The 25053-nt window shown below is 45.3% G+C and overlaps 1 protein-coding gene across 2 annotated transcripts in view; it reads right to left on the reverse strand.

Moving 5' to 3' along the window:
- CUL1 (cullin 1) overlaps positions 1–25053 on the reverse strand; it is a 103520-nt gene that overhangs the window by 48964 nt on the left and 29503 nt on the right. For both annotated transcript variants that reach the window (XM_046020287.1, XM_046020286.1), the window contains exon 2: positions 15267–15567. In XM_046020287.1, coding sequence (XP_045876243.1) covers positions 15267–15406 — 140 coding nt within the window. In that variant the 5' untranslated portion in view covers positions 15407–15567. The remainder of the gene's footprint in view (positions 1–15266; positions 15568–25053) is intronic.

Raw genomic sequence — 25053 nt, forward strand, 5'->3', positions numbered from 1 at the left:
CAGCAACCCAGTTGGTTTCTTTGTAGGAAGTGACAAGCTGATTCTAAAATTCGTATGCAATTGCAAGGAAACCCAAAACAGTCTTGAAAAAACATAGTTGGAGTATTCCTACGTCAAGATTTCAAAACTTTCTGTAAACCACAGCTCTCAAGACAGAAAGGTACTGGCAAAGGATAGACATTTTGATCAGAACAGAGAATCCAGAAATAATCCATGCGTGTGTGGCCAATGACTTTTAACAGAGGTGCCAAGACCTGTCATTGGGGGAAAACGGGCTTTCAATGACTGGTGCTGGGACAGCTAAGACAGGCACATGCAAATGAATGAATTTTTGACCCTGTACCTCACACCATAGAAACTCAAAATGGATGAAAGGCCTAAATGTGTACACTAAAACTACAAACCATGTAGAAGAAAACATAAGACTAAATTATGACCTTGGATTTAGCAAGGGATTCTTAGACATAACAACAAAAGGATAAGCAACCAAAACGGGGGGGGGGGGGAATCCATGAATTGGACTTCATCAATATTTAAAATTTTTGCATCAAAGAACAATCAAGAACATGAAAAGTCAATCCACAGAATGGGAGAAGATATTTGAAAGTCATATATCTGATAAAGTATTTGTGTTTAGTATTAAAAAACCCTTACAATTCAATAAAAAGACAAACCAATTAAAAAAAGGGCAAAGGATCTTAACTGACATTGTTTTAAGCAAGGTATAAAAACCACCAATAGACATACCACTAGTCATCAGGGAAACAAATCAAAACCACAGTGAGTAACACTTCGCACCCATCAGGATGGCTAGAATCAAACCCATAACACCAAGTGCTGGTCAGAGTGTGGGCAAACCGGAACCTTCACACACAGCTGGTGGGAAAGCAAAATGGTACCCCCACTCTGGAAAACAGTTATGCAAGATGGTTAAACCTGGCGCTACCGTGTGACCCAGAAATTGCATTTCTGGGCATCTACCCGAGTATGAAGACATCCGTGCATACAAACACTTGTTCACAGGTATCTCGAGCAGCACTATTCACAATAGCAAAGAGGCAGAAACAACCCAAATGTCCATCAACTGACGGATGAGCAAAATGGGTATGCACTTGGTGTAGTACCGTATGGCCACGACCATGAACGAAATATTGATAACATGCCACAATGCGGGTGAAGCTGGAAACCGTTATGGTAAACGGAAGAGGACAGTCCCAGAAGAGCACGGGCATTAGTCTGCTCAGGCGGCCATACCGAATACCACAGACCAGGGGGGCTTAAACAACAGAAATTTAATTTTTTACAGTTCTGGAGGCTGGAAGTCCAAGATCAAGGCGCTATCGGGATTGGTTCCTGGTGAGATCGCTCTTCCTGGCTCACAGATGGCTGCCCTTGCCCTGTCTCCTCTCATGGCCTTTCCTGTTTCTGCTTGGAGACAGCACTCTCTGGGGTCTCTTCCTCCTGAAGACACCAACCTTAAGGGCTCCGGGCCCATCTTAGGATCTCATTTAACTTTATTACTCCCCCAAAGGCCCAAACTACAAATATCATAAAACTGAGGTTAGAGCTTCAACACATGACTTTGAAGGATACACAATTCTGCCATAAAACCATGTATTATATGATTGCATTTATCCAAAATGTTCAGAATAGACAATCTATTACAACAGATTTAGAGACAGAAAACTAGGGGTGGAGAGAGTAAGGGGATGGTAGCTAAAGGGTATAGGGTCTGTGAGGTAATGAAAATGGTTCTAAATTTTTCTGTAGTGACAGTTAAGCACACCCAAATGTATTAAAAACCCCTGAAAAACCACTTACATGGATGAATTGTAAGGCATGTGAATTATTATCTCAATAAAATCATTATTAAAAAATTCAATCCAGGGGCGCCTGGGTGGCTCAGTGGATTAAGCTGCTGCCTTCGGCTCAGGTCATGATCTCAGGGTCCTGGGATCAAGCCCCGCATCGGGCTCTCTGCTCTGCAGAGAGCCTGCTTCCTCCTCTCTCTCTGCCTGCCTCTCTGCCTCCCTCTCTGCCTACTTGTGATCTCTCTCTCTGTCAAATAAATAAATAAAATTAAAAAAAAAAAAAAAAAAATTCAATCCAATCCTAATCTTAACCCGGGCAGTTTCCAGAAGAAGCCAACAAACTAAATATAAGATTTAAAGAGAAAGGCAAAGGACCTACAATAACTGATGCAGGGGGAGACAAAGTTGAAAGACTTATACTACCCGACGTCTAAGAATTTTCATGATGCGACAGTAATCAAGAAACAAAAAATGAAGATAGCAATATGCCACATGAACACAGATGCAAAAATATTTCACAAAACACAAACCAAGTAGTAAGATAGCATTCCTTTAAGATGGATATGTAGATCAACGAAACACAATTCTAGAAATAGAACCACACTTACACTAACACTTTAACAAAGGCCCCAAAGCAATCTACTAGGGACAAGTCTTTTCAACAAATAAGGCTGAAATAAAAATGGATGTCCATAGGGTAGAATAATTAACCTCAAGCCTATCTCACAAGATATACAAAAGTTAACTCAGGATGGATTACAGACCTAAATGTAAAAGCCCAAACCATGAGGCTTTATGAGGAAAACACATTATCTTTGTGACCTAGGGGAAGGCTTCTTATAGGTCTCAGAAAGCAGTAAGTATCCCCCCGCCCAAAAAATAAATAAATAAATTAGGTTTCCTCAAAATAAAGAAACATTTGCTCATCCAAAGACACACCATTAAGAAAAGGAATAGCAAACCTTGGACTGGGAGAACCATTAGCAAAACCTATGTGACAGGACACTGGTCCCTTGAATACAGAAAGAACCCCTATAACTCAATGATGGCCTACAAAGGAGAGGACGCAGGACTATGGCAATCTTCTGTAACTGCGCCTCTGCGAAGGGTGGCCTGGGGCTTTGGGTATGTCCCATATGCACCTCCTAGTAATTGAAAGCTGGGTTTCTTCACTCCCGGTACCCGTGGTCTTTAATTCTGGCAACATTCACGATGGGTCCCTGGTCTTCCAGCTCCAGCACAGACAGGCTGTGCTCTAGACCAACTGGACAATACTACTTCTGGAACTTCATGCTGCTCCCTTAAATTCAGTCCACAGGCATGGTTATCTCTTAATTCTCTGTATATAGAGATATCCTAATTTTGTTCCCGGTATTGATCTTCTCATTATCTTGGGCATTAGAGATTTAGCGTAGTCAGTCCTGAGAAATGATTTTATATTCTCTTTATAGAAAGATATTAAAATTTTTAAAAAATCACCTGTTTTTCTCCAGAATTTCTAACAGTCAGACATTAGGCCTCCTATGTAGTTCTCGGTCTCCAAAGCTTCGTGTCCTTTTATTTCATTTTCTGCTATTCTTCTAGCTCTATTACTTTTCTTTTAAAATTCTGGGTTATCATCTGAACCGAGTTCTTTCTTCATGCCATCTTGTTCCTAATTTACTACTGTAAGAAGCAGCTTCTTCTATCTGACCATGCGGACTTCTAAACATTTTCTTCTGTTCCCTGTATTATCAGCTTTTTCCTGTTGCCTTTTGTTCCACGTTTGTTGATCCTGTTCTTTCACAGAACGACTCCTCCTTCGAACTCATCCCCGGAAGGTGTTGAAACCCCAACTGGAAATGGCACTGGCCTGCGTGAGACTAGAGGGCCACAGCGGGAGAGCCGGCCACTTCACGGCTGCCTCCTCGCAGGCCGATAAATGGGTCTGCTTTTCAGGGCTGTTCATTCTTCCAGAGAGCTGCCAGGTCTCCAGCTTTGCCACTAGGATTTTGATATGGAACTAGGGCCTCATCAATCTAGATGCTTCCCGTCGTAGCCAGTGTTGCTAGGTCCTACTTAGGCCAACCTCTAAGGCTCCTTTCTTCTGAGATGGTCCCATTGCATGTGTTCTAAATACATGGTCTGTACTTGGGAGTAGAGGGAGATGCTGGGCTTTTAATTTTACAGGTTTGGGGTCTCTCCGTCATCCCCCAAGCCCTGGCCCATCTCACACTACCTCCTGCCACACCGGAGGCTTCAGATCCTGAGCCTTTCCAGTCCTGCAGCAACAGTGGCCTTCCTGCCAGGTGTGCCTCTGTGTACCCTCTAAACCAAGCCTTCCTTATCCTCAGAATCTGCCTTTCAACTTCCAAAAGTTTTTTTTTTCCTTTTTCATGTTTTTATTTAAATTCCAGTTAGTTAACATACGGTGTAATAGTTTCAAGTGTAGAATTTAGTGCTTAACTTAACATACAACACCCAGGACTCACCACCCTAAGTCCTCTTTTTTTTTCCCCTCAAAAAAAATCTGTTCAATTCTCACCTATGGTGTTTATTCTCTTCCATCCTTCATCTTTGTTGACCGTGAAATTCTTTTACTATTGTTTTAGTGATGTCATGAATGGGAAAGTCAAAACGTAATTTTCGTCTGTAACCAGAAGGCCGGAAATCGGCTCCTTTTGTTTCCTATTTCTATTGCTACTACCACAGTTCAGAACTTATGCAATATCCCACATGGATTACTGCTATTAAGACCCAGCTGGTCTCTTGCTGCCTGTGATTTCTTGTTTTAATCCCATTTGGTTTCCAGATCAAGTCTCCTAAAATTTGTTGATATCAGGTCACTGATTCTCAAACCATATACCCAATCTGTATGAACCTCCACTTTCAAAAACAAAATAAAGTACAAACTCACATGGTTTTCAAGGTTCACCAAAATGTGGCATCACCCTTTATCCAAGTCAGTTAAACTAACCGATTCATCTAGTTCTTTTTTTTTTTTTTTTTAAAGATTTCATTTGCTTGACAGAGAGAGACACAGCAAGAGACGGAACACAAACAGGGCGAGTGGGAGAGGGAGAAGCCGACTCCCTGCCTAAGCAGGGAGCCTGATGCGGAGCTCGATCCCCAGACTCCAGGATCATGACCTGAGCGAAGGCAGTTGCTCAACTCACTGAGCCACCCAGGCGCCCCATCTAGTTATTTTTATATTACGCTTCAAGCCAGCCAATGCCATGTCCTCTACAAGTGCTACTTCCCGCCTTCTCATTCATCTTTCTTCCTCCAACCAAACTTGGCAATAACTTGGCCCTTCTTTTCTCTGTATCTATGGTCATCTGCTGAAGTCCACTTAAATTGTACTGGTTCATGGAATTCTCCAACCTTGCCAGAGTGAAAATATCTCTCCCTCCTATCTCCTGTGCAGTATTACCTGTCTGTACTACTCATTACAGACTTCGTAATTAACAAAATGAGACCATCAAAATATCCCATCATAAATATTCCATCACACACCCCACGTGCACCGACACATCATCTTCTACTTCATTAGGCATCTGAAATTGATTATAAGCATACCTGAAACAGAAAAATTTAAAAAAAAAAAAGGCCAGAATATCTACTGAACAAGAAAATAAAATAGGATACAAAATCATAATATCTAAGCCAGAATCCTAAAATTTACCTAAACAAAGCAACCTGCATATGAATTACAGAAAAAATATATATTACCTATCTGGAAGGCTATCTGCCAAAAGCAATTTTGCTTTTGTATTACCTTCAGCATTTCTAACAGCATTCAGGTAACACAACCAACTGCTCGGCTGAATCCTCATTCTGACTGATGTACAAATATTATCAGAGCAGCCGATTTCCATTTCCATTGTCTCTAACACAGATGCTTGTCTCTAGACGACACAGGAACAGCTACAAGCTATAAGCTCGAAATGGGTGTAGTCAGGAGACCATCTCTGTTCCCTCACAGGGATGGTTCAGAGCAAGTTCTCTGGAAGGATCAATTACCAGGGAACCATTTGCATTAAAAACCAAAACCAAAACCAAAACCTACAGATACATGTTTACTTACACTGAGGATGTGTTTGTGTTAAAGGCGATTTTTAAGTTAACATCAACATCCATTTTCTGTGTGTATGTATGTGTGTGTACACGCGTGCCTGTGTGCAGGTAACACAGAGAGAGATGTGCCCAAGAAAGCAGCCACAGGGACCACTGGTGTGCCCAGACTCTAATGGAAGGCGGCAGGAAAGGAGATGTACTTTTCACCACGTGCTTTTTTGGACTTGTAAATTTTACAAAAGGATGACTGATCTGAAAAACAAAAATTCCATTTTAAAAAGCCCCCCAACAGATCTTCTCTTGGGTTCATGTAGTTTTTCCTACAGGTAGTTGGGACCCCCACAGCAAGTGGCGGTGTCCAATTGCAGAAGAGTTCAGTCTAAAGCCCGCCTGTTCCTCAGGAAAACTGCTGGCCTAGGCCGCCCCTGCTGGCTGTTTTCGTGAAGAGGAAACCGAAAACAGAGCTGATGTGGAAGACAGTAGTAACAGGTGCACAGCTTTTTTTTTTTTTCAAGTGAGGGAAGGGAGGGGAGGGGTGAGGGAGAGGGAGAGACAATCCTCTAGCACATTCCTGGCTGAGCAGAGCCTGACGCGGGGGCTCCATCTCATGACCCTGTGATCGTGACCTGAGCTGAAGCGGAGTTGGATGCTTAACTGACTGAGCCACCCGTGCGCCCCTAGGTGTATACTTCCGAGGGAACAGCAAACCACCTCTTACGAAAAAAATGGCATCACGGCTGAGTCAGCAGAAAGACAAGAACCAAGGCCCACCCACCGGGACAGACCGTATGTAGCTCTGACAACACAATCTTCAGTCTGCGATTTTTTTATCTTAGCTTTGAGTCAACTGTAGTATGTGAGGATATGTTATCAGAAAAGGAAAAAGCAGATTCTTTGTGTGTCTCAGAAGCTACTGGAGAGAAGTCCTCTAACCAGGGGAACTAGTCCTTCCTTGAGTCACCCTGGAGTCAGACGTGTGGACAGACACTATCAGAGTATTTCGAGTGCAGCATCTGGAAGGGAGACTAATCCGTGTTGAAAGAAGGACTCCGAAATGGATGCTCTCCTCAATGACCGGCTGTGGGTTTTTTTTGCCGTGGGGAAACCACAGCCCTCGGGCTTCCAGGTGCTTCCTCACGGTGTGAAGTGGGGCTCCTCGTGTTACTCCGCTCCCAGAGACCAAACCTGCCACCCACCGTTCCAACACAACGCACAACTCCGTGTTAATGTAGCATTGACTTTAGATGAAGAGTAGAAAAACAAAATAAATATGACTAACATTTAGAAGAAAATGGGTCACATCTCAAATTATTTTTAAACCAAAACCAACTAAAATAGACTATGAGGATAAATTAAATATAGGAATTAAGAGGAAAACAAGAGGTAAAAATAAACGAAAAGTCTAAAAGACAGCAAAATAGAAGCTCCATTCAGGAGTCAATGGGTTAGTTGTTTTATACTAAGGAAGCCAGAGTCTAACAAACCCACGTATTTGACTTTTAAAGCTTTTGAGAGAGTCTTTTCAAAAAGTTCTCTGGAGTTTCTCTGGCAACACAGCCAAAGGCGGAAAGTAGATGAGGACCCGAGCAGACACGAGGACCCGAGCAGACACGAGGACCCGAGCAGACACGAGGACCCTCGACAGCGGCAGGTGGTGTGGCACTTTGTGTTAAAGAGCCAAGCCTGGTTCTTCCCTCAAAATAGGCCGCACAGCTCTTCCGTCCCTCCCAGACCTCCCCAATCACCCGCCAAGGCATACTTCTACACGACTGGTAGGGACAAGTCGCTGAAAGGGGTCATATCAGACGCGGTGGGATCTGACTTTGCAAAGCCCCGCATGTGCACGCTTTCCTGCAGACGTTTCCAGATCCCCGACTGTCAGGATGGCTTGTCTCCCGCTGCAGGAGGGGCCCGCACACATCCAGCGGTCAGACTGCCGGCATTTGGGGGAGCGGTGAGGGACTCCCGTGCCTTTCACCCCCACTACCCTGCCTTTCGCTTAAACACATATGGGGAATCTCTCCACGACTTTCAGTTACCTCCAGAATCCAACCATTTTCTTTTTCTAAAAGAAAAATCAATTCAATTTGAGAAGCAAACTAAACAACTCTTTTCCACCAACGCTTCTTACAAACTGGAACTTACAGTGGAATTTTAAGTAGTTAACTTGTGTGAAAATCATTTGGAAAGACTACATTGAAAGTTGCCTTAAAAATACTTTCTATCTTCACACATCAACACATGTACCACCTGCACGATATGCCAGGGCCCCAAGACCACCTGCCATTTGGTACAGCGGGTCTTTAAGTCCTGAAAGAACCGGGTTCTCCGTAGGCTGCTGTTGGGTAGGGCTCTGAAAAGGGGTGGCCCAAGTAAAACAAATCCACATCCACAGCATACTTCAAAAGCAATGTCTGCCTGCAAGTGATTGCAATTAACGTAAATAGGTTGGAAAATGCTCGAAGTGTGCTAAGTAGGTGTGCTATGAATCACATGTGGAAGGACGGGCAGAGAGAGTGGCTCTGTCGGTTGAGTGTCAGACTCCTGATTCTGGCTCATTCTGAGTCCGGTCCACGCTCAGCAGGAAGTCTGCTTGAAGAGTCTCTCTACCCCTTCCCCTGCTTGTGTGCATGCTCGCTCTCTCTCTCCAAATAATCAATAAATCTTCAAATTTAGAAGGGAAAAACTTGAACATATCATGTTTATACTACTAAAAAACAAAAAAATTGCTTCCAGAGGCAACTAAATGCAATATAATTCTGTGATCTCTCAAAGATAAATGCAATTTGTCAATCCTGAAAACTATTTTAATAGTATAAGGTCAGCAGTAAAAGGTAGAATTTTACAAGTATAACTAGGACTTTTATTTGCATAATGAAAACAAATTAAATAAACTATATTTTAGTATGTATGTTCTACACAGAAAATCTAAAATGCACAGAAGAACATTGAAAAACTTACCATCTATAAAAAAAAAAAAAATATCAGGACACCCGGGTGGCTCAGTCAGTTAAGCACGCAACTCTTGGTTTTGGCTCAGGTCATGGTCTCAGGGTCATGGGATCAGGTGTCGGCTTCTCGCTCAACATGGAGTCTGCTTGAGATTCTCTCCCGCTTCCTCCCCGCTCCCCGTGTGCACTCTCAATATATAAATAAATCCCTAGAAAAAGTATCATCTATAAGGCCAGTACCTATGGAAGGCTACTTCCAATATGGTGCCCTGTTGTTTTTCAGAAACAGAGAGCATGTGCTGAGGGCTCCCAGGACACGTACCACTTTTTATCCTGCTTCTCCTTGGTACAGACATTATGACGTGTCAATGAATACTCCTCAGTGTATTTTTATTGGCTGCTTGTAACCTTCAAATACCACTTTTCATCCTTAGTGATAAATACTGAGGCTGTTTTCCACTGTTTCCTATTATTAGAATGTTTCTAACAGCCTTGCACACACAATTTGAATATCACTATTTCCTTAGAATGGAGTTAAAAATTAAAACAAAACATTGGGCCAAAGTACATTTGGGTCTTTGTATTTCTAAATTTTTCTCGAGAAAGATCCCAGCAAACTAACATTTCCATCTCCCTACAGGAACTCCACCTCCCTCCACGCTTTGCCAACATTGGCTATAATCACTTCTTTTTTAAACTTTCCAGTTTGGTATTAAAAAAATTTTTTTTTAAAGATTTTATTTATTTGAGAGAGAGAAAGCATAAGCAGAGGGAGGGGAAGGGGAAGGAGCGGGCTCCCTGCTCAGCAGGGAGCACAACAAAGGGCTCGATCCCGGGACCCCAGGATCATGACCTAAACCTAAGGCAGATGCTTAACGGACTGAGCCACCCAGGCACCTCTAATTCTTCAATTATGAGGTGGGATAGTTTCTCATTTGCATTTCTTCTATGAATCAGTTATGTCCTTTACGGCTTTACTTTCAAAGCATGGATAAATATATATGAGAACAATAGCTTACATTTGGAAAAATTATACAATACCTTTATGTTTACATTTATTTGACGTAAACCATGTTTATTAGCTTGAGCCAAACATATCAACGTTAAGACTACTAACAACAGGGGCGCCTGGGTGGCTCAGTAGGTTAAAGCCTCTGCCTTCGGCTCAGGTTATGATCTCAGGGTCCTGGGATCGAGCCCCGCATCGGGCTCTCTGCTCCGCAGGGAGCCTGCTTCCTCCTCTCTCTCTGCCTGCCTCTCTGCCTACTTGTGATTTCTGTCTGTCAAATCAATAAAATATTAAAAAAAAAAAAATTAAAAAAAAAAAAGACTACTAACAACAACAACAAAAAAGCACAAGATGAAAATGTCCAGGGCGCCTGGGTGGCTCAGGTCACGATCTCAGAGTCTTGGGATCAAGCCCTATGTGGGGCTCCCTGCTCAGCGGGGAGTCTGCTTCTCCCTCTTCCTCTGCCCCGCACCCACCACTTTTGCTCCCCCCTCTCTCAAAGAAATCAATCAATAAAATCTTAAAAACAGAACGAAACAAAAAAAAACCCATGAAAATGTCCAAATACATTCGTCGGGCTAGATGGTTATTTCCATCGGATCATCATGGATGTACTATGAAAAGAATTCACTATTTTTTTGGCTTGATCTGCTTTTCTGTGAGATTCTGAGTTTCCATAAAAGACACATTTGCCGCAGGCAGGCCAAGGGAGTGGAAAGGCCACCACCTGGCACACCCGCCTCGTGCCCACAGCTCCCAGGGGCCGGCCGGCAAGGGGCTAAGTGGGTGGCGCTGAGAAGAGCGACGGCAGCAGCCGGGACCCGCCGGCACAGCTGGCAGGGACGGAGCAGCAGGACCAGCGTGTCCGGGCATGTCCTCCCCGCAGAGCATGTGCTGCAGGCAGCCCGGGGCTCCGATTCACTCCGGGTGAAAAGTGCCTCCAACTCCGGGGATCGTGAACTGTGTCACGGAACATCGGGACAGAGATTAGGTCTGAATCCTGAGCACGCGGACTCAACCTCCGCAGAGGTACGCAGCCAAGACTCGGAAAACAGGACTGATTCCCAGCATACTGGTTGGGGAAAGAGAAGTCTTTCCAAAAAAAAAAACAAAAAAAAAAAACCAGAATAAACTATTTCAGCCCACAGCACTACAGGGTTTGAGAAACCAGAAACTTCAACATTGATGAGAACTTACAGGCACAAGAAAAAAAAAAAAGACATCAACGCACAGGTTTCTTTCATCCAAGGCAAAAATCACAATTTGAGTATATATTGACCAAAATAAAAAAGGGTTTTTGACTTAGAAATGAGAGGCAGGGAGATTTGGGGCCTGGCAAACACAGACACTTCAACCACGCGGCCTGGCGGGCAGACCCGATCACGTCGTTACACCACAAGGACCCGCACGTCACCCCGCATTCCCCAAGCATGAGGGTGTCACAAAACTAGGAAATTACATTACCTACTTCAAGCTCAGAAGAAAGAACACCTACTATTATCTACCCACCTGACCATTACAGGACCACCTGCGTGGAATGCACTCCTACATTTACTGCCCCCCCCCCCAAGTCACTGAATTGTAAAGACGGTTGACCCCCGCTTGAACACAGGTCTCAACCACAGGGGGAGGATTCAGCTCAAACGTGGATGTGTTTGATAAATACTGCGCAGTACTATGAGGGCATTCTCTTCCGTAGGATTCTCCTGGTGACGTTCCTTTCTCCTACTGTATTGTGAGCACAGTAAACAACAAACAGAACATACAAAATACGGGTCAATCGACTGTTTATGTCATCAGTAAGGCCTCTGGTCAACGGAAGGCTATTAGGTTTTTGTGGGAGTCACATTCCAGGCAGTTCTGACTGCACGGGGCGGTCCATGCTCATAATCCTATGTCGTGCAATGGTCAAGTGCACAGTAGGTAAGACCTCACAGACAGAACTGAAGAGACGGAGGCACCGAACAGGCAGACCTGCAGGGAGGGGGCAAGGGCTTGAGGCTAAAACTTTAGAAGGAAAATGCTCGGAGCAGTGGCTGGAAACGAAGTGGACTGAACGAGATCTTTCTGCCTGCAGATGCTCTGGGACTTTTTTTTCTTTCCCAAAATACCCTTCTCTTTCCTTTGTCATTCTGAGTTAAAAAGTCAAGAAAAATATTTACACTGTATAATGAGGCTCTAAGAATATTCGCTTCACACTCAGAAGCAGGGTACTCGTTCTAGAAAGCACGTCACGTGTGTTTCCGCAGGGTAAACAAAGGGTAAAAATCCAGCTGTTAGCTACCAGCCAGTCAGGAAGGAAAAGGACCCCCCCCCCCCCTTGTCTCACCCGGCTCTTCCCGCTCCCCTGGTTCTAACCCTTCTCCTCCAGGGACCACTGACAAGGCCTGTCTGACCCTGAAGAGTGAGCAGTGAGGCGCACAGTCTGCTCCTTCTTCCCGGGACAAAGCACTGGCTCGCCTGAACCAGAACCGGCCTGTCCCAAGTGTTAGATGTCGCTGTGCACCAGCCCATGGGACATTACTTTAAGAGGCAATTCGGTAAGTGGTTACACGGGAGACGGAATAAACACCCGGAGAGAAAACTTGCAGATCTGCCGCATCAGGCAAACTGAGGCAGGGCTCGAGCCTGCACTGGGGTTCCAGACCAGCGCCGTCTTAGAGAACGGAGACAGAAGCGGAGACGTGCTCCGCAGGGAACGTACGACAGCGACACGGACACGGAAAATGCAGGCGGCGGGGCGGCGGGCTCCCTGATCTGCAATACGAAACACAAGCAGACGTTCTACTGCTGCTCGGTCTCCCACGGGTCAACACAGTAAGTCCAAAACCCTCTTCTGCGGAACCTCATGAGGAAAGTACAGGAAACACTTTGGGAAACGGGACTCCTTCAGGTACAACATGTGAGGGCAGTTGGTGGGCCCAGGCAGGCTCGGGGGTCGGACAACTGAGCCGCGGAGCAGTCTAAGGCGGGCCTCCCACTGCGGCCGCTCTAACGGGCAAGTCACAGAAGCCTCTGGAGAACAGGTTTCTGACACCAGCAGACGGTTACCCCCACCCGCCCTCGGGGGCAACGGGACCCTTGAAGAAGGTGAAGATGGCTCTCAGCACGGCGCCTGACCCATGAGACTCCAACTGTAGCGGGGATTCCTAAACAGCCACAGAATCGAAGTAAATATTTTAGACTCAGGCCAGACTCCCCACTCTTAGTAAACGCATGAAGCGGTTATGTTTCAGACAACACCAGAAGGAAAAGCAAATTCAATGCAAGAGCAGCGTTCCTAAAAAAAATTTACAACTGCAAAACCCACATACTATAATGATTTGTAGAATGTAAGAGTTCAGCAACTGTTGAAGGCAAAGTCTCTGTGCTCGCAGTGTTCTAAGAGCCTAACACTGTACTGGACAAAGGCCCGCTCTGATTTAGCCAAAAACGACATATTAAGAAATACCCCAGAGACGGATCAGCAATCAAATGTCCGTGGTCTCCACACCAGGGCTCCCCTGGTTGTTTTGCACACCGGAAATCCAGCCAAGGGCCTTGTCTCACTACTGGAATCACCATTTTTGGCGGCATTACTTACAGAATTAAAAAACGAAGGTTGTACACCTAAGCAAGTCACAAATCTCTTGAGTGAAGTCCTCTCATTTGTCAAAGATTCTATCCTTGAAGGTTTTGTGTGTCCAATGACCTAGCAATCCCACTCCTAGCTACCTACCCAACACAACTGAAAGCACCCACCCATACAGAACCTACAATATTCATAACGGCTCTGTTCATCAACAGCCGAAGGGTGGGAGCAACCCAGATGTCCCGTCACCGATGAACAAATAAACAAAATGCAGCATCTAGGGCCCCTGAGTGGCTCAGTCAGTTAGGCGTCTGCCTTTAGCTCAGGTCATGGTCTCAGGGTCCTAGGATCGGGCCCCACATCGGGCTCCCTGCTCAGTGCAGAGTCTGCTTCTCCTTCACCCTCTGGTGCTCCCCCTGCTTGTATACTCTCTCTCTCTCTGTGTGTGTGCCAAATAAATAAATAAATAAATAATATCTTTTAAAAAGCATCTATCCAGACGATTCAGCCATACAAATGAGCGACACGCTGACACATGACACAGTAAGGATAAAGACAAAACACCCTGGTAAGTGAAGAAAGCCACTCTCAGAGGCTATGTATTGTGATTCCATGTATCTGAAATGTCCAGAATAGGCAAATGCATGGAGACAGAAAGTAGCTTAGTGGTTGCCGGGACCAAGGGGAGGTAGAATGGAAAGGACTGCTAACGGGTCACGTCTTCTTTCGAGGGTGATGGAATGTTCCACAATTAGATAAGGTCAATGCACAGTTTTGGGAATACACTAAAAATCACTTTAAAGGAGGGTGAATTTTTTCACACCCACCCAGGGGTGCCCTCCCCCCAAAAAGGTAAGTATGTGAGGCCTATCTCGATAAAGTTGTTGTTTTTAAACAATGAAAAAGTATGTGCACGCATGAACGTGTACTCTAATAACCTTTAGGTTAATTCTGAACTAGACATGTAGCTTCATGTCTATTTAAAGTAATGCTAATTTGGGGGCAGATTCTAAACTACCAGCAAAGTGGAGGGTACTCTGAAATATCACAAAACCAAGTCTGACAATCACCAATACGTACTAAAAGTTTACACTTAAATCACCATCGAACTAGCAACTTTACACACTACTAGAACCAGCAATCACTAGCAGTCTGCTCTCCAGTGAAGGCAGCTGAAGCTTCAGTTTCTTGCCCATCGAGCACATAACAGAGAGCCGGAGCTGCGACGTTTACACCCTCACGACCTTTGTGGCATTCAGACAGCCCCCCCTGCACACACCACGAACCACGGAACGAGTAAGCGAAATACTTGAATGCCATATTTGTAACACAAGGTCCTAACTGTAAAACGTTTTGCTCTATGTGGTAATCCTTCAGAGGAAGGTCAGCCAACTGCTCCCATAAAGGGCTGGACAGGAGTATTTCTGGCTTTTCCTGACGCAATGACTCCGCTCAGCCCCCGAAGCAGGAAGGCAGCCACAGATGATACAGGAACCAATCCTCCCTGCTTTAACCAGCACGGTCCGACAGAACTTTCTGCAATGACAGAGGCTGTTTGCCACCGAGCACTTGAAATACAGGGACCATGACTTCAGAGCTGTTCATTTTAGTGACTTCAAATGTAAACAGCCACACGTAGCGAGTGACGGCCAGCTCCACTGTAGACTAACCCACAGCCGGTTTCACCGCTGGTCACGAAACTTAAAAAGAGTGAATTACTTTTTAAAGCTAAAAGAAAGAACTCTGATTACATCACAGGGCGAACCTAAAAGAGAAAACACGACCTAAAACCTCTAACAATTCGCAGATCATACTAGCGAATAACCAAAACCCTAAGCAAATTAATTTCGGCTCAGGCAGTAGGATACGTGTAGAGTTCCATGTATCTGGACTTCGCCATACTCTGTCTGGTATATACTTGCTGGATTCCAGCTCTGAGGTCGTCCCATATCTGGTCAAGGCCAATCTGCTTCAGTCCATGGGGATTCTGACTCCTGTTTGAGGACATCGTGAGCGATATTCTGAAGCTGTCCAGTGTAGCAATCCTTGTGCAAGGTACAGCTAATTCTCCATCAGATGAAAATATACAGTATCATTCCAGGTGGATTCACAGCAGCTCAGAAACGATGTCCTTTGACCGTAGAGAATGAAATCTCATTGCAGGCAAACCTGAAGAAGAAATAGAGCAAATTAATGAGTATTTTCTTGACACCATGGGGTGGGTTGTAAGGTGCCTGCCACAGATAGACACATTCAGTCCGCAGGCATGAGGGGGCCCACGCTCATCTACACAATAGTGCTCTTCCTCTGTGGAAACAAACTCATATGCTCTGTGTACAGAGATAAACCTACTTAGGGACTTAGTTCAGAATCATACGAACTCACAAGAAAAGTGCTCCCAAGAGAAGCTGGGTGGATGGGACCGGGGAGGGAGACAAACCGTAAGAGACTCTTGATCTCGGGAAACAAACTGAGGGTTGCTGGGGGCTGGGGAGGGAGGCACAGGGCGGCGGGGTGATGGACACTGCAAAGGGTACGTGCTATAGTGAGTGTTGTGAAGTGTGTAAGGCTGATGATTCACAGACTTACACCCCTGAAGCAAATAATACACTGTATGTTAATAAAGAGAGAGAGAGAGAAGCTGGGTGGAAGTCTGCATGCGCGCTGCTAACACTGGTGCATTTCTCTGCCTTCGGACAGCATCAAAACTCCTACTACAGGACTTGCCCCACATTATACTAGAAAGGCAAAGGAAACTCCCAGAATCAGATTGCGCGCTTTGCAAAAATGTGATGTTGGTGAGGCTGAGGTGCAAGGAAATGGTCACTCTCCTTTCAGAAGGGAGTCTGGCAAGAATTATCAAAATTTAAATGTTCCTTAAATTCAGAGACCGGGGTTGGCCGCTCGCCTCCACACCTGCCGGGTAGGAGGTCCTGGGTAAGGCACTTCACTTCTCACTTCTCTAAGCTTCAATTTCTCAATCTACAAAAGGGGGCGCCCATCATTTTCCCCAGACAGTTACTGTGAAGTTTAAATAAGACAACGCACACGCCATGTTTAACACAGAGTAAACGCTGAAAACTAACACTGGCTATTCCAAGGGTATAAGGCTACTACAAAATATACGTGTTTGTTTGTTTTTTAAAGATTTTATTTATTTGACACACAGAGAAAGAAATCACAAGTAGGCAGAGAGGCAGGCAGAGAGAAGGGGAAGCAGGCTCCCCGCTGAGCAGAGAGCCCGATGCGGGGCTCGATCCCAGGACCCTGAGACCATGACCTGACCTGAAGTCAGTGGCTTAACCCACTGAGCCATCCAGGAGTCCCCAAAAAATAACTTCTTAAAGATTTTATTTATCTGACAGAGATCACAAGTAGGCAGAGAGGCAGGCAGAGAGAGAAGAGGAAGCAGGCTCCCCACCGAGGAGAGAGCCCGATGCGGGGCTTGATCCCAGGACTCTGGGATCATGACCTGAGCCGCAAGCAGAGGTTTCAACCCACTGAGCCACCCAGGCGCCCCTAAAATGTAACTTCTAATGCCTCAGGATCTCGGTCCACAGGTCAAGGCTCCCAGGTATCCAGCACCATGTTAACTCAGTACTCCTTGATACGCAATCCCATAGTCACATCTCACGGACTGTGTCTGTCACGGTGAGACGTGGAGGTTGTTAAACAAGTACTCCTACCGTAAAATTAAGAAACTGAGTTAATTTAAAGGCTCCATAAAATAGACGTTGGGAGGTGAACGGAGTCCGGGACAATAAGGATGGGTTGGCAGAGACTGCTGATTCAGGTTCGAGCTCAGCGAGTAACTCAGGGCGTCCCGCATCTTCGGGGGCACTGCCGACCTCTCGGCAGACTAAGGAACATTTCAGGAGAATGTAGCTCACGCCTGTGGATCAAGTCGGAACTACTGAAAACTAAATCATCTCTAATATTTATAATCTAAGCTTTGGGACCTAATATTTTAGATCCTGCAAGTATTTTACATGACCCATTCGAAGAAGTACGTTCAAGTGCAGAATACAAAGATCGTTAACACAGGAATTCCCTTGAGTTTTAAGGAAACCAACAACTCAGCAACTGCTTTGCAAATGTTCCCTAAATACAAGTTCGATCTGCCTTTCCTTCTACCTACCTGGGGGGATAAGGCCAACACCCCACTTGGTAGTGAGCTTGGGGCTCAGGCGCCGCCTGCCATCATTACCTCCTGAAACCTGCACTCCTTCCTCGCACTTAATTTTCCCCTAAGGGGAAATTATCACTTAAATTCCCCAGACTCACAAAGTTAATTCTATCTCATACCCATAAGCCTTCTCATACCCATCCTGATGCTCTTTTACTCCTTTTTCTTCTAATTCTAGCAGCAACTGAGAAAAATGTTCCATTCCTCCCATTTTTACCCTTTCCTCACCCTATTACGTCCACTGGGCATAAGAGTGACTTGAAGCGAACGGGTTACCATGGAGCCAACATCAACCTTCTTTCTTCAAACGTCCCAGTGCTGGCGACTCCCCGAGTGCGTCGCCAGCCCAGACGGCCTGTCGGAAGTCCAGGCCCAGCTCTACCCCCCGCGTGCCCGGTTCACATCCCCTCCTGGATGCCGCCACCCGGCAGGTCCATGGCTGAAATCAGGGACCGTCCCCAGCTCCATTATTCACCGCTGCTGCCCATCCCTGTCCGTGGCAGCTCCATGCACCACGGGCCAGAAACGCGGGAATAATTCTGATGCCTCCTCCCTATTCTTTCACATTCTCTGCTACTGATTTTAACCTCTGGGGTCAGGTCGCACCCACTCACTCACCACCTCCACTTCCTCTCCCCGTGGACCCCGACGAGGACATCATCGTCGTCATCACACACTGGGCTGCCATCTGAGCAGTCTACACGGGCTCCCAGAGCACCCCTCCCTTCGACTCACCCCCTCGAGGCTTCACACAGCAGCCGAGTCTAAAACTATAAATCTGATTAGGCGTCACGCCGAGAGTAACAGGGACTCAAGCTGGAGTCTGAGGCAGGGAAATTCTGAACAAGGCACTCCCAGATCTTCTCTTCTCTTTGGGACAACTTGAAACGATTTACTGGGTTGTTTTCTAGGAGACATCACTTGCACACCAGCGCCCCACACCGACACGGGCGGGCACAAGAGCCACAGCCCCTCCCGCAGCTGAGCAAGGACCACAGCCCCGGCCCGGAGCCCGGCCCGGAGCCCGGCCTGGAGCCCCGCGGGCCACAGCTGCGCAAGCCGTTCGCTCTTCGTGCGCCTCTTACAAACTCCCGTTCGTCCCCTTGGGCACAGGCACGCAGGCTCTTCCCTCGTCCCTGGCTGTGCTCCCCACTCTGCTCCCCAGTCCCGGGGATCCCTGCACCTGCTGCCGCTTGTGCTCGCTTTCAACCCGCGCCCAGGCAGGCCAGGCTTACTAGGAAGTCCCAGCCGAGGTTCCCTGCTTCATGGGACTTTCCCTTCTTCATCCTTATTCCAAGTTAATTCCCTGCCAGGGTCTCTCCCTTCTCTGGAGAGAAGGGTCCATGGCACAGAGACCATCCCCTTGGCTCACCATAGGATCCTGAGAACCCAGTTCAGAATCCGGCACATAGCTCAGTGTTTTGTATGAATACATGAAATAATAAAAACAAGGAATTCAAAAGCTGCATGTTTTTAAAGAATTTAAAAATAAGGAAATGTCACTATTATAAAGCATCTGAACTTGCCCCCAAGTCCCCTTCAGAATCTCCATTAAATTCTATCTTGTTTCTTCTAAACTTTTTCCTTCACACACTAGATTTTAGGCTAATATTTATTTCTTGCTGTCTCATTTAGTAATGTTGTGTGTTACTCTGGTCATTACAAATGTACACATATTGTAAGTCTGTTTAAACACAATGTTAAAAGAGTTCTAGAAATTCAGTCATCATTAATAATTTATTTAACAAATATTTGGTAGGAAACTACCATATACCGGGTACCATCATGGGCGCCCTCTTGTGTACTATTAGTAACAAATCAAACGGGCACGGCCCTCACTGCTGCTCTGGGGTAAAGCACCTTCCTGAAAGGCTGACCCATTAACTTCTGGTACGTGACAGACTTGTGAACTGGAAAACTTATGTACCACACATTTATGTACCAAAAATATTTGCTCCTACGAGCCAATTACAATAGGATTAGAAGTTAACCTTAAACATACTTCTGGCCCTTCCTTTTACAGACTTAAAAAACCTCATTCAGAGAAGCAATCAAACCCGACCGAGTTTACAAAGCTCAAAGAGAACAGGACCCCAAGTAAACCTCTGGAGTCTCAAAAGCCAGTGTTCTCCAGTACTCTAGTCTGAATTTTAGCTTCTTTCATTTGTAAGGTGTCAATAAATAGGGCGACTAATTTCAGTATTCACAAATCAATCAATGTGGTACATCACATCAAAGAGAAAAGATTAAAACTGTGTTATCATTTCAGTAGATACAGAGAAAGCATTTCACAAAGTACAACATCCACTCATGATAAAAATCCTTAACAAAGTAGATCTGGAGAAAACATACTTTAACATAATAACGACCAACTATGGAAAACCCAGAGCTGACATCATCATCCTTCATTGGGGAAATACTGAGAGTCTTTCCCCTATGGTCAGTAACAAGACAAGGATGTCCACTCTCACCACTTTTATTCAACATAGTTCTGGAAGTCCAAGTCACCATCAGACAAGAAAAAGAAATAAGCATCCAAACTGGCAAGATAGAAGTAAAACTCTCAGTATTTGCAGATGGCAAGATAACTATATGTAGAATACCCTAAAAGCTCTACGAGAAAACTACTAGAACTGATAAATGAATGCAGTAAATTTAGCAAATCAATAAAAGAAATCTGTTGCATGTCTAGATATGTCTATATATAATAATGAAGCAGCAGAAAGAGAAATAAGCCCATTTACAACTGCACCAAAAATAATAAAAATGCCTAGGAATAAACTTAGCCAAAGAGGTGAAAGACCAGAACTCTTGACACCATAAAATCCTGATGAAAGAAACTGAAGACAACGCAAATGGAAAGACATCCCATGCTCATAGACTGGAAGAACAAATATTGTTAAAATACCTACAACTACCTAAGCAAACTACAGTTTCATGCAATTCCTATCAAAATACCAAGACATTTTTCACAGAACTAGAACAAACAATCCTTAAATTTGTATGGGGCCACAAAAGACCCCAAGTAGCCAAAATCGACATGAAAAAGAAAAAACTGGAGGTATCACAATTCCAGACTTCAAGTTACATTACAAAGTTATACAAAGCAATGAAAACAGTAGCACTGGCACAAAACAGAGAGATCAGAGGCCTAGAATGGGAAACCCAGAATCAAACACAATTATATGGTCGATTAATCTTCAACAACGGAGGCAAGAATATGCAGTGGGAAAAAGTTTCTTCAACAAATGGTGTTGGGAAAACATGACAGCTACCTGAAAAAGAAGGAAACTGGACCACTTTCTTACACCAGACACACAAAAATAAACTCAAAGTGGATTAAAGACCTAAATGTGAGACCTGAAAGCATAAAAACCCTTGAAGGGAGCACATGCAGTCATTTCTCTGATATCAGCTGTAGCAATATTTTTCTCAATAGGTCTCCTGAGGCAAGGGAAATAAAAGCAAAAAAACCCAACCCAACCCAACCCAAACCAAGCCAAAAACTACCAGAACATAAAAAGCTGCTTCAACATGTAGAGAAAATAATCAACAAAACTTAAGGACAACCTACAGAATGGAAGATTACTGGCATATGGCAAATGGCATATCCAATAAAGGGTTAGTATCCAAAACAGATGAAAAACTGATACAACTCAACACCAACACCCCCCCCCAAATAATCCAACTAAAAAATGGGCAGAAGACATGAAGAAACATTTCGCCAAAGAAGACATCCAGATGGTGAAGAGACATATTAAAAGATGATCAACATCGTTCATCATCAGAGAAATCCAAATCAAAACTACAATGAGATTTCATTTCAGACCTATCAGAAGGGCAAAGCAAAAACACAGAGGGGCGCCTGGGTGGCTTAGTGGGTTAAGCCGCTGCCTTCGGCTCGGGTCGTGATCCCGGGGTCCTGGGATCGAATCCCGAGTTGGGCTCTCTGCTTCGGCGCGGAGCCTGCTTCCCCACCACTCCGCCTTCCTCTCTGCCTACTAGTGCTCTCTGTCAAATAAATAAAAAACAAAACAAAACAAACAAAAAACCCCACAGAAACAACAGGTGTTGGTGGGGATGGGGTGAAAAAGGAACCCTCATGCACTGTTCTTGGCAGTGCAAACTGGTAACAGTATGGACGTTCCTCAGAAAGTTAAAAATAGAACTACCCTCTAATCCCGTAACTGAGCTACTGAGTATTAATCCAAAATGTACAAAAAGGCTAATTCAAAGGGATGCAAGCACTCTTATGTTTACCGCAGCATTACTTATAATAGCCAAATTACCGAAGCAGCCTAAGAGTCCAACTGATGAATAAAGGAGGTGTGGCACACACAGACAGACTATCGCGCAGCCACAAAAAAGAAAACTCTTGCCATCTGCAACAACATGGATGGAGCTAGAAAAATACGATACTAAGCAAAATAAACCAGTCAGAGAAAGACAAATACCATACGGTATCACTTGTAAGTGGAATTTAAGAAACAAAACAAGCAAGGAAAAAAGGGAGAAACCAAGAAACAGACAACTACAGAGAAGAAACTGATGGTAAGCAGAGGGGAGGTGGGCGGGGCATGGGTGCGAGAGGTGATGGGGATTACAGAGCACACTTCCCCCGACCAGCACGGAGTCAAGTGCAGAATTGTGGAATCACGGAGTTGTACACCTGAAGCGAATGTAACACTGTGTCTGGAATTTAAAAAGTCTTAAAAACGTTTAAAAAAGCAAGCCAAAAAGCCCCTGAAAACCAAAAAAACCCCAGGGAAACCACCAAAAGAGGCAAGAGAAAAACCCAGATTCACCCATTTTCTGTTTATTAACCTTAGGAACCCAAACAGCTCTAATTAAAAAAGCCAACAGTTTGAAAGAGCTAACAAATCAGTCCTACCTGTATCAACATGAAATCCATTGGAATACTTTAAAATGTAAGAAAGCCCACTTTAAAAAAAAAAGGCCTGACCTTTTTTAAACTAAGAAAACCACGGAACAGCGGAAAGTCAAGACACAGCACTTACCCTCTGGCAAAGTTAAAACACACCAAATAAAATGGTCAGCGTGACTCTTCTCTAGAACACCTCCCCTCCCCTAGCTCAGCACCAGCGTCCGAGAATGCGCTTTACAAGTGCTTCGTCCTCTACTACACCTTCTTACTCTGCACCAAGACCTGTTGATACCCTACCAGACCACGTTAGAATGTCAAGTTTGCTGCATTACACACGCTTCATGTCTAGTCCTACACATGCTGCTTTGGGCCACAGCACACCTCAGTTTATACGCAGAAGGGTCGCCACTGCGTATCCAAAATTCATACACAGCTGATCCGAGGTTCTCAAAAATCCACGTCCTCATCTATTTAACTCAGCAGTTTACTTATTGATTTGGGAGAGAGAAAGAGACGGAGCGAACTCACACACACGCACAGGGGAGGGTGAGGCAGGGGAGGAGCAGAGGGAGAGAGAGAGAGAGAATGTTAAGCCGGCCCCACATCCAGCGCGGAGCCCAGACACAGGGCTCCATCCCACAGCCCTGAGATCAGGACCTGGGTGTAAATCAAGGGTCCGACGCTTAACCGCATAAGCCACCCAGGCACCTGTATTCAATCCAGAAGTTTAAAGAGGGTATCCTTACCTTGTATTTTCAATATCCCCTAGGGAGCCTCACACCTGTATACTTAAACATCTAGTACTAATATTACAGCAAAGAAGTCTAAAACTAAAAGGAAACGTTACAAGCAGGCACATCAGGAAAGCATCTTAAAGGTCAGACCACGTGCTGACAGCAGGAGCTGACCTGCTGGTATCTGGGGGGTGGCGGGGGTCCTCTCCGGAGCAGATGGTCGGCGGGGGACAGAGTTTGGGGGGAGATGCTTCTTAGGAACGAAGCGTCCGTGCGACGAGGGAAGCCGGATCAGGCAGAGGAGTGAGCTGCGACCAAGCCCCTGCACCCGGCCCACAGGAGCTCTGCAGGAAGCACCGTCAGTGTCACACACAGCGGTGCGAGGCCTGGCCTTCCTGCTGTCACTGGGCTCAGTGGCTGAAAGAAGGCCAGGCCGGGTCGCTCTCGGCAGCTGAGGCAGGCCGCAGGAGAGCTGAGAGTTGGGGCCATGTGCTGTTCAGACTGCCAACTCCCTTCCTGAAGGGGCACCCAGGTGGGGCAGCTCGTATCCACCAGGCTGTCCAAAGGGACACACGCAAGGCTCTAGTCATAGTTTCCCACTCGGGGTGTGGTGGGGGCGGGCAAGGGGTTAATCAGTCAAGTCTCTGGTGAAGTACGCGGACTGTGAGTCGGCTGGGAGTAGTAACGTACGACACTGGTGCGCGTACAAGACGGGCTTCTCTGTCAACGTCGAAATTTCAGAAATACACCGCTATACATGAACTCTCTAGCCTCCACCTCATGGCCAGGTCATCGAAACTGTCAACCGTCAGTTTCAAATGGTTTTTAGTTAAGGGGTAAAAATATTTTCCCAATAAATCCTATCACCTAGCCAAAAAACCGTTGGAGGTCCCAAAAGGCAATCGCTATCAAAAACAAAGCACAAAACTAAAAATCCATACTTAGGACATTAGGTAGTTTTCTAAAGTACCCTGGTACAGTGGACCCTTGACATCACAGAGCTTGCCACCTGTGCCCGTGAACACCCAGGAATAACACTGATGTTTCCAGACACACAATCTGCAGATTTGTACTGGGGACCAAGGCACAAAACACAACCCATCACGAGCAGGAACCAATGGCCGCGCCAGCGGGCCCCGACGAGGCCTCAACAGATCATACCACCTGCACATGCACGACTCCACTTTCATCTCTGCCTGGGAAAGTACGACAGGGGAGCAGAACTCAGAGTCAAAACAAACAGGTCATATGGGAACAGAGAGGTTGTGTATTTAAGGACTTCTCTCAAAGACTGTGTTGTTCCAAAGGGGTATGAAAGGCGAAGGAATCATATTAAACAAGCTTTCTAACTATTCAGATTGAACGAACCAAACAGCCTATTTCTCAAGATCAGTGGTGCACAAGATCCCTTCAAGGAGTAGATGTTCAAACTAAGTAAGTCACCTCCGAGAAGCCTGAACACTACCTCCTCCTCGATATCAGCAATTTAGAGGTTCATTAGTTCTAAAGGGACTTTTTAAAAATGAGCACTTGGAACACTCTTTCACCGAACATTTACTCGAACATCAACTGAACAGAACAACAGAAATACTAACTTAAGCGAAGTCAAGTAATTTTGTTTGTTACAAGACTTCAAAGGCCTTACTCAGTGGACAGATCGTACGACTCTCCATCAGCAGAACAGTACAAAGCCCTTTGCCCTTAAGCTGACTTGGCCATAGAGTATTTTTCCTCGGACATATCTCAGGACGGGTTTTTGTTTTGTTTTAGAAAAACTAGTGTTTCAAGGAGCAACAGCTTAATTTTTTTTTTTAAAGATGACTCTGCACTGACCTTTACCCCTGACTTTC

The sequence above is a fragment of the Meles meles genome, chromosome 10 (genome assembly GCF_922984935.1).
Source record: "Meles meles chromosome 10, mMelMel3.1 paternal haplotype, whole genome shotgun sequence".
NCBI classification, from domain to species: Eukaryota; Metazoa; Chordata; class Mammalia; order Carnivora; family Mustelidae; genus Meles; species Meles meles.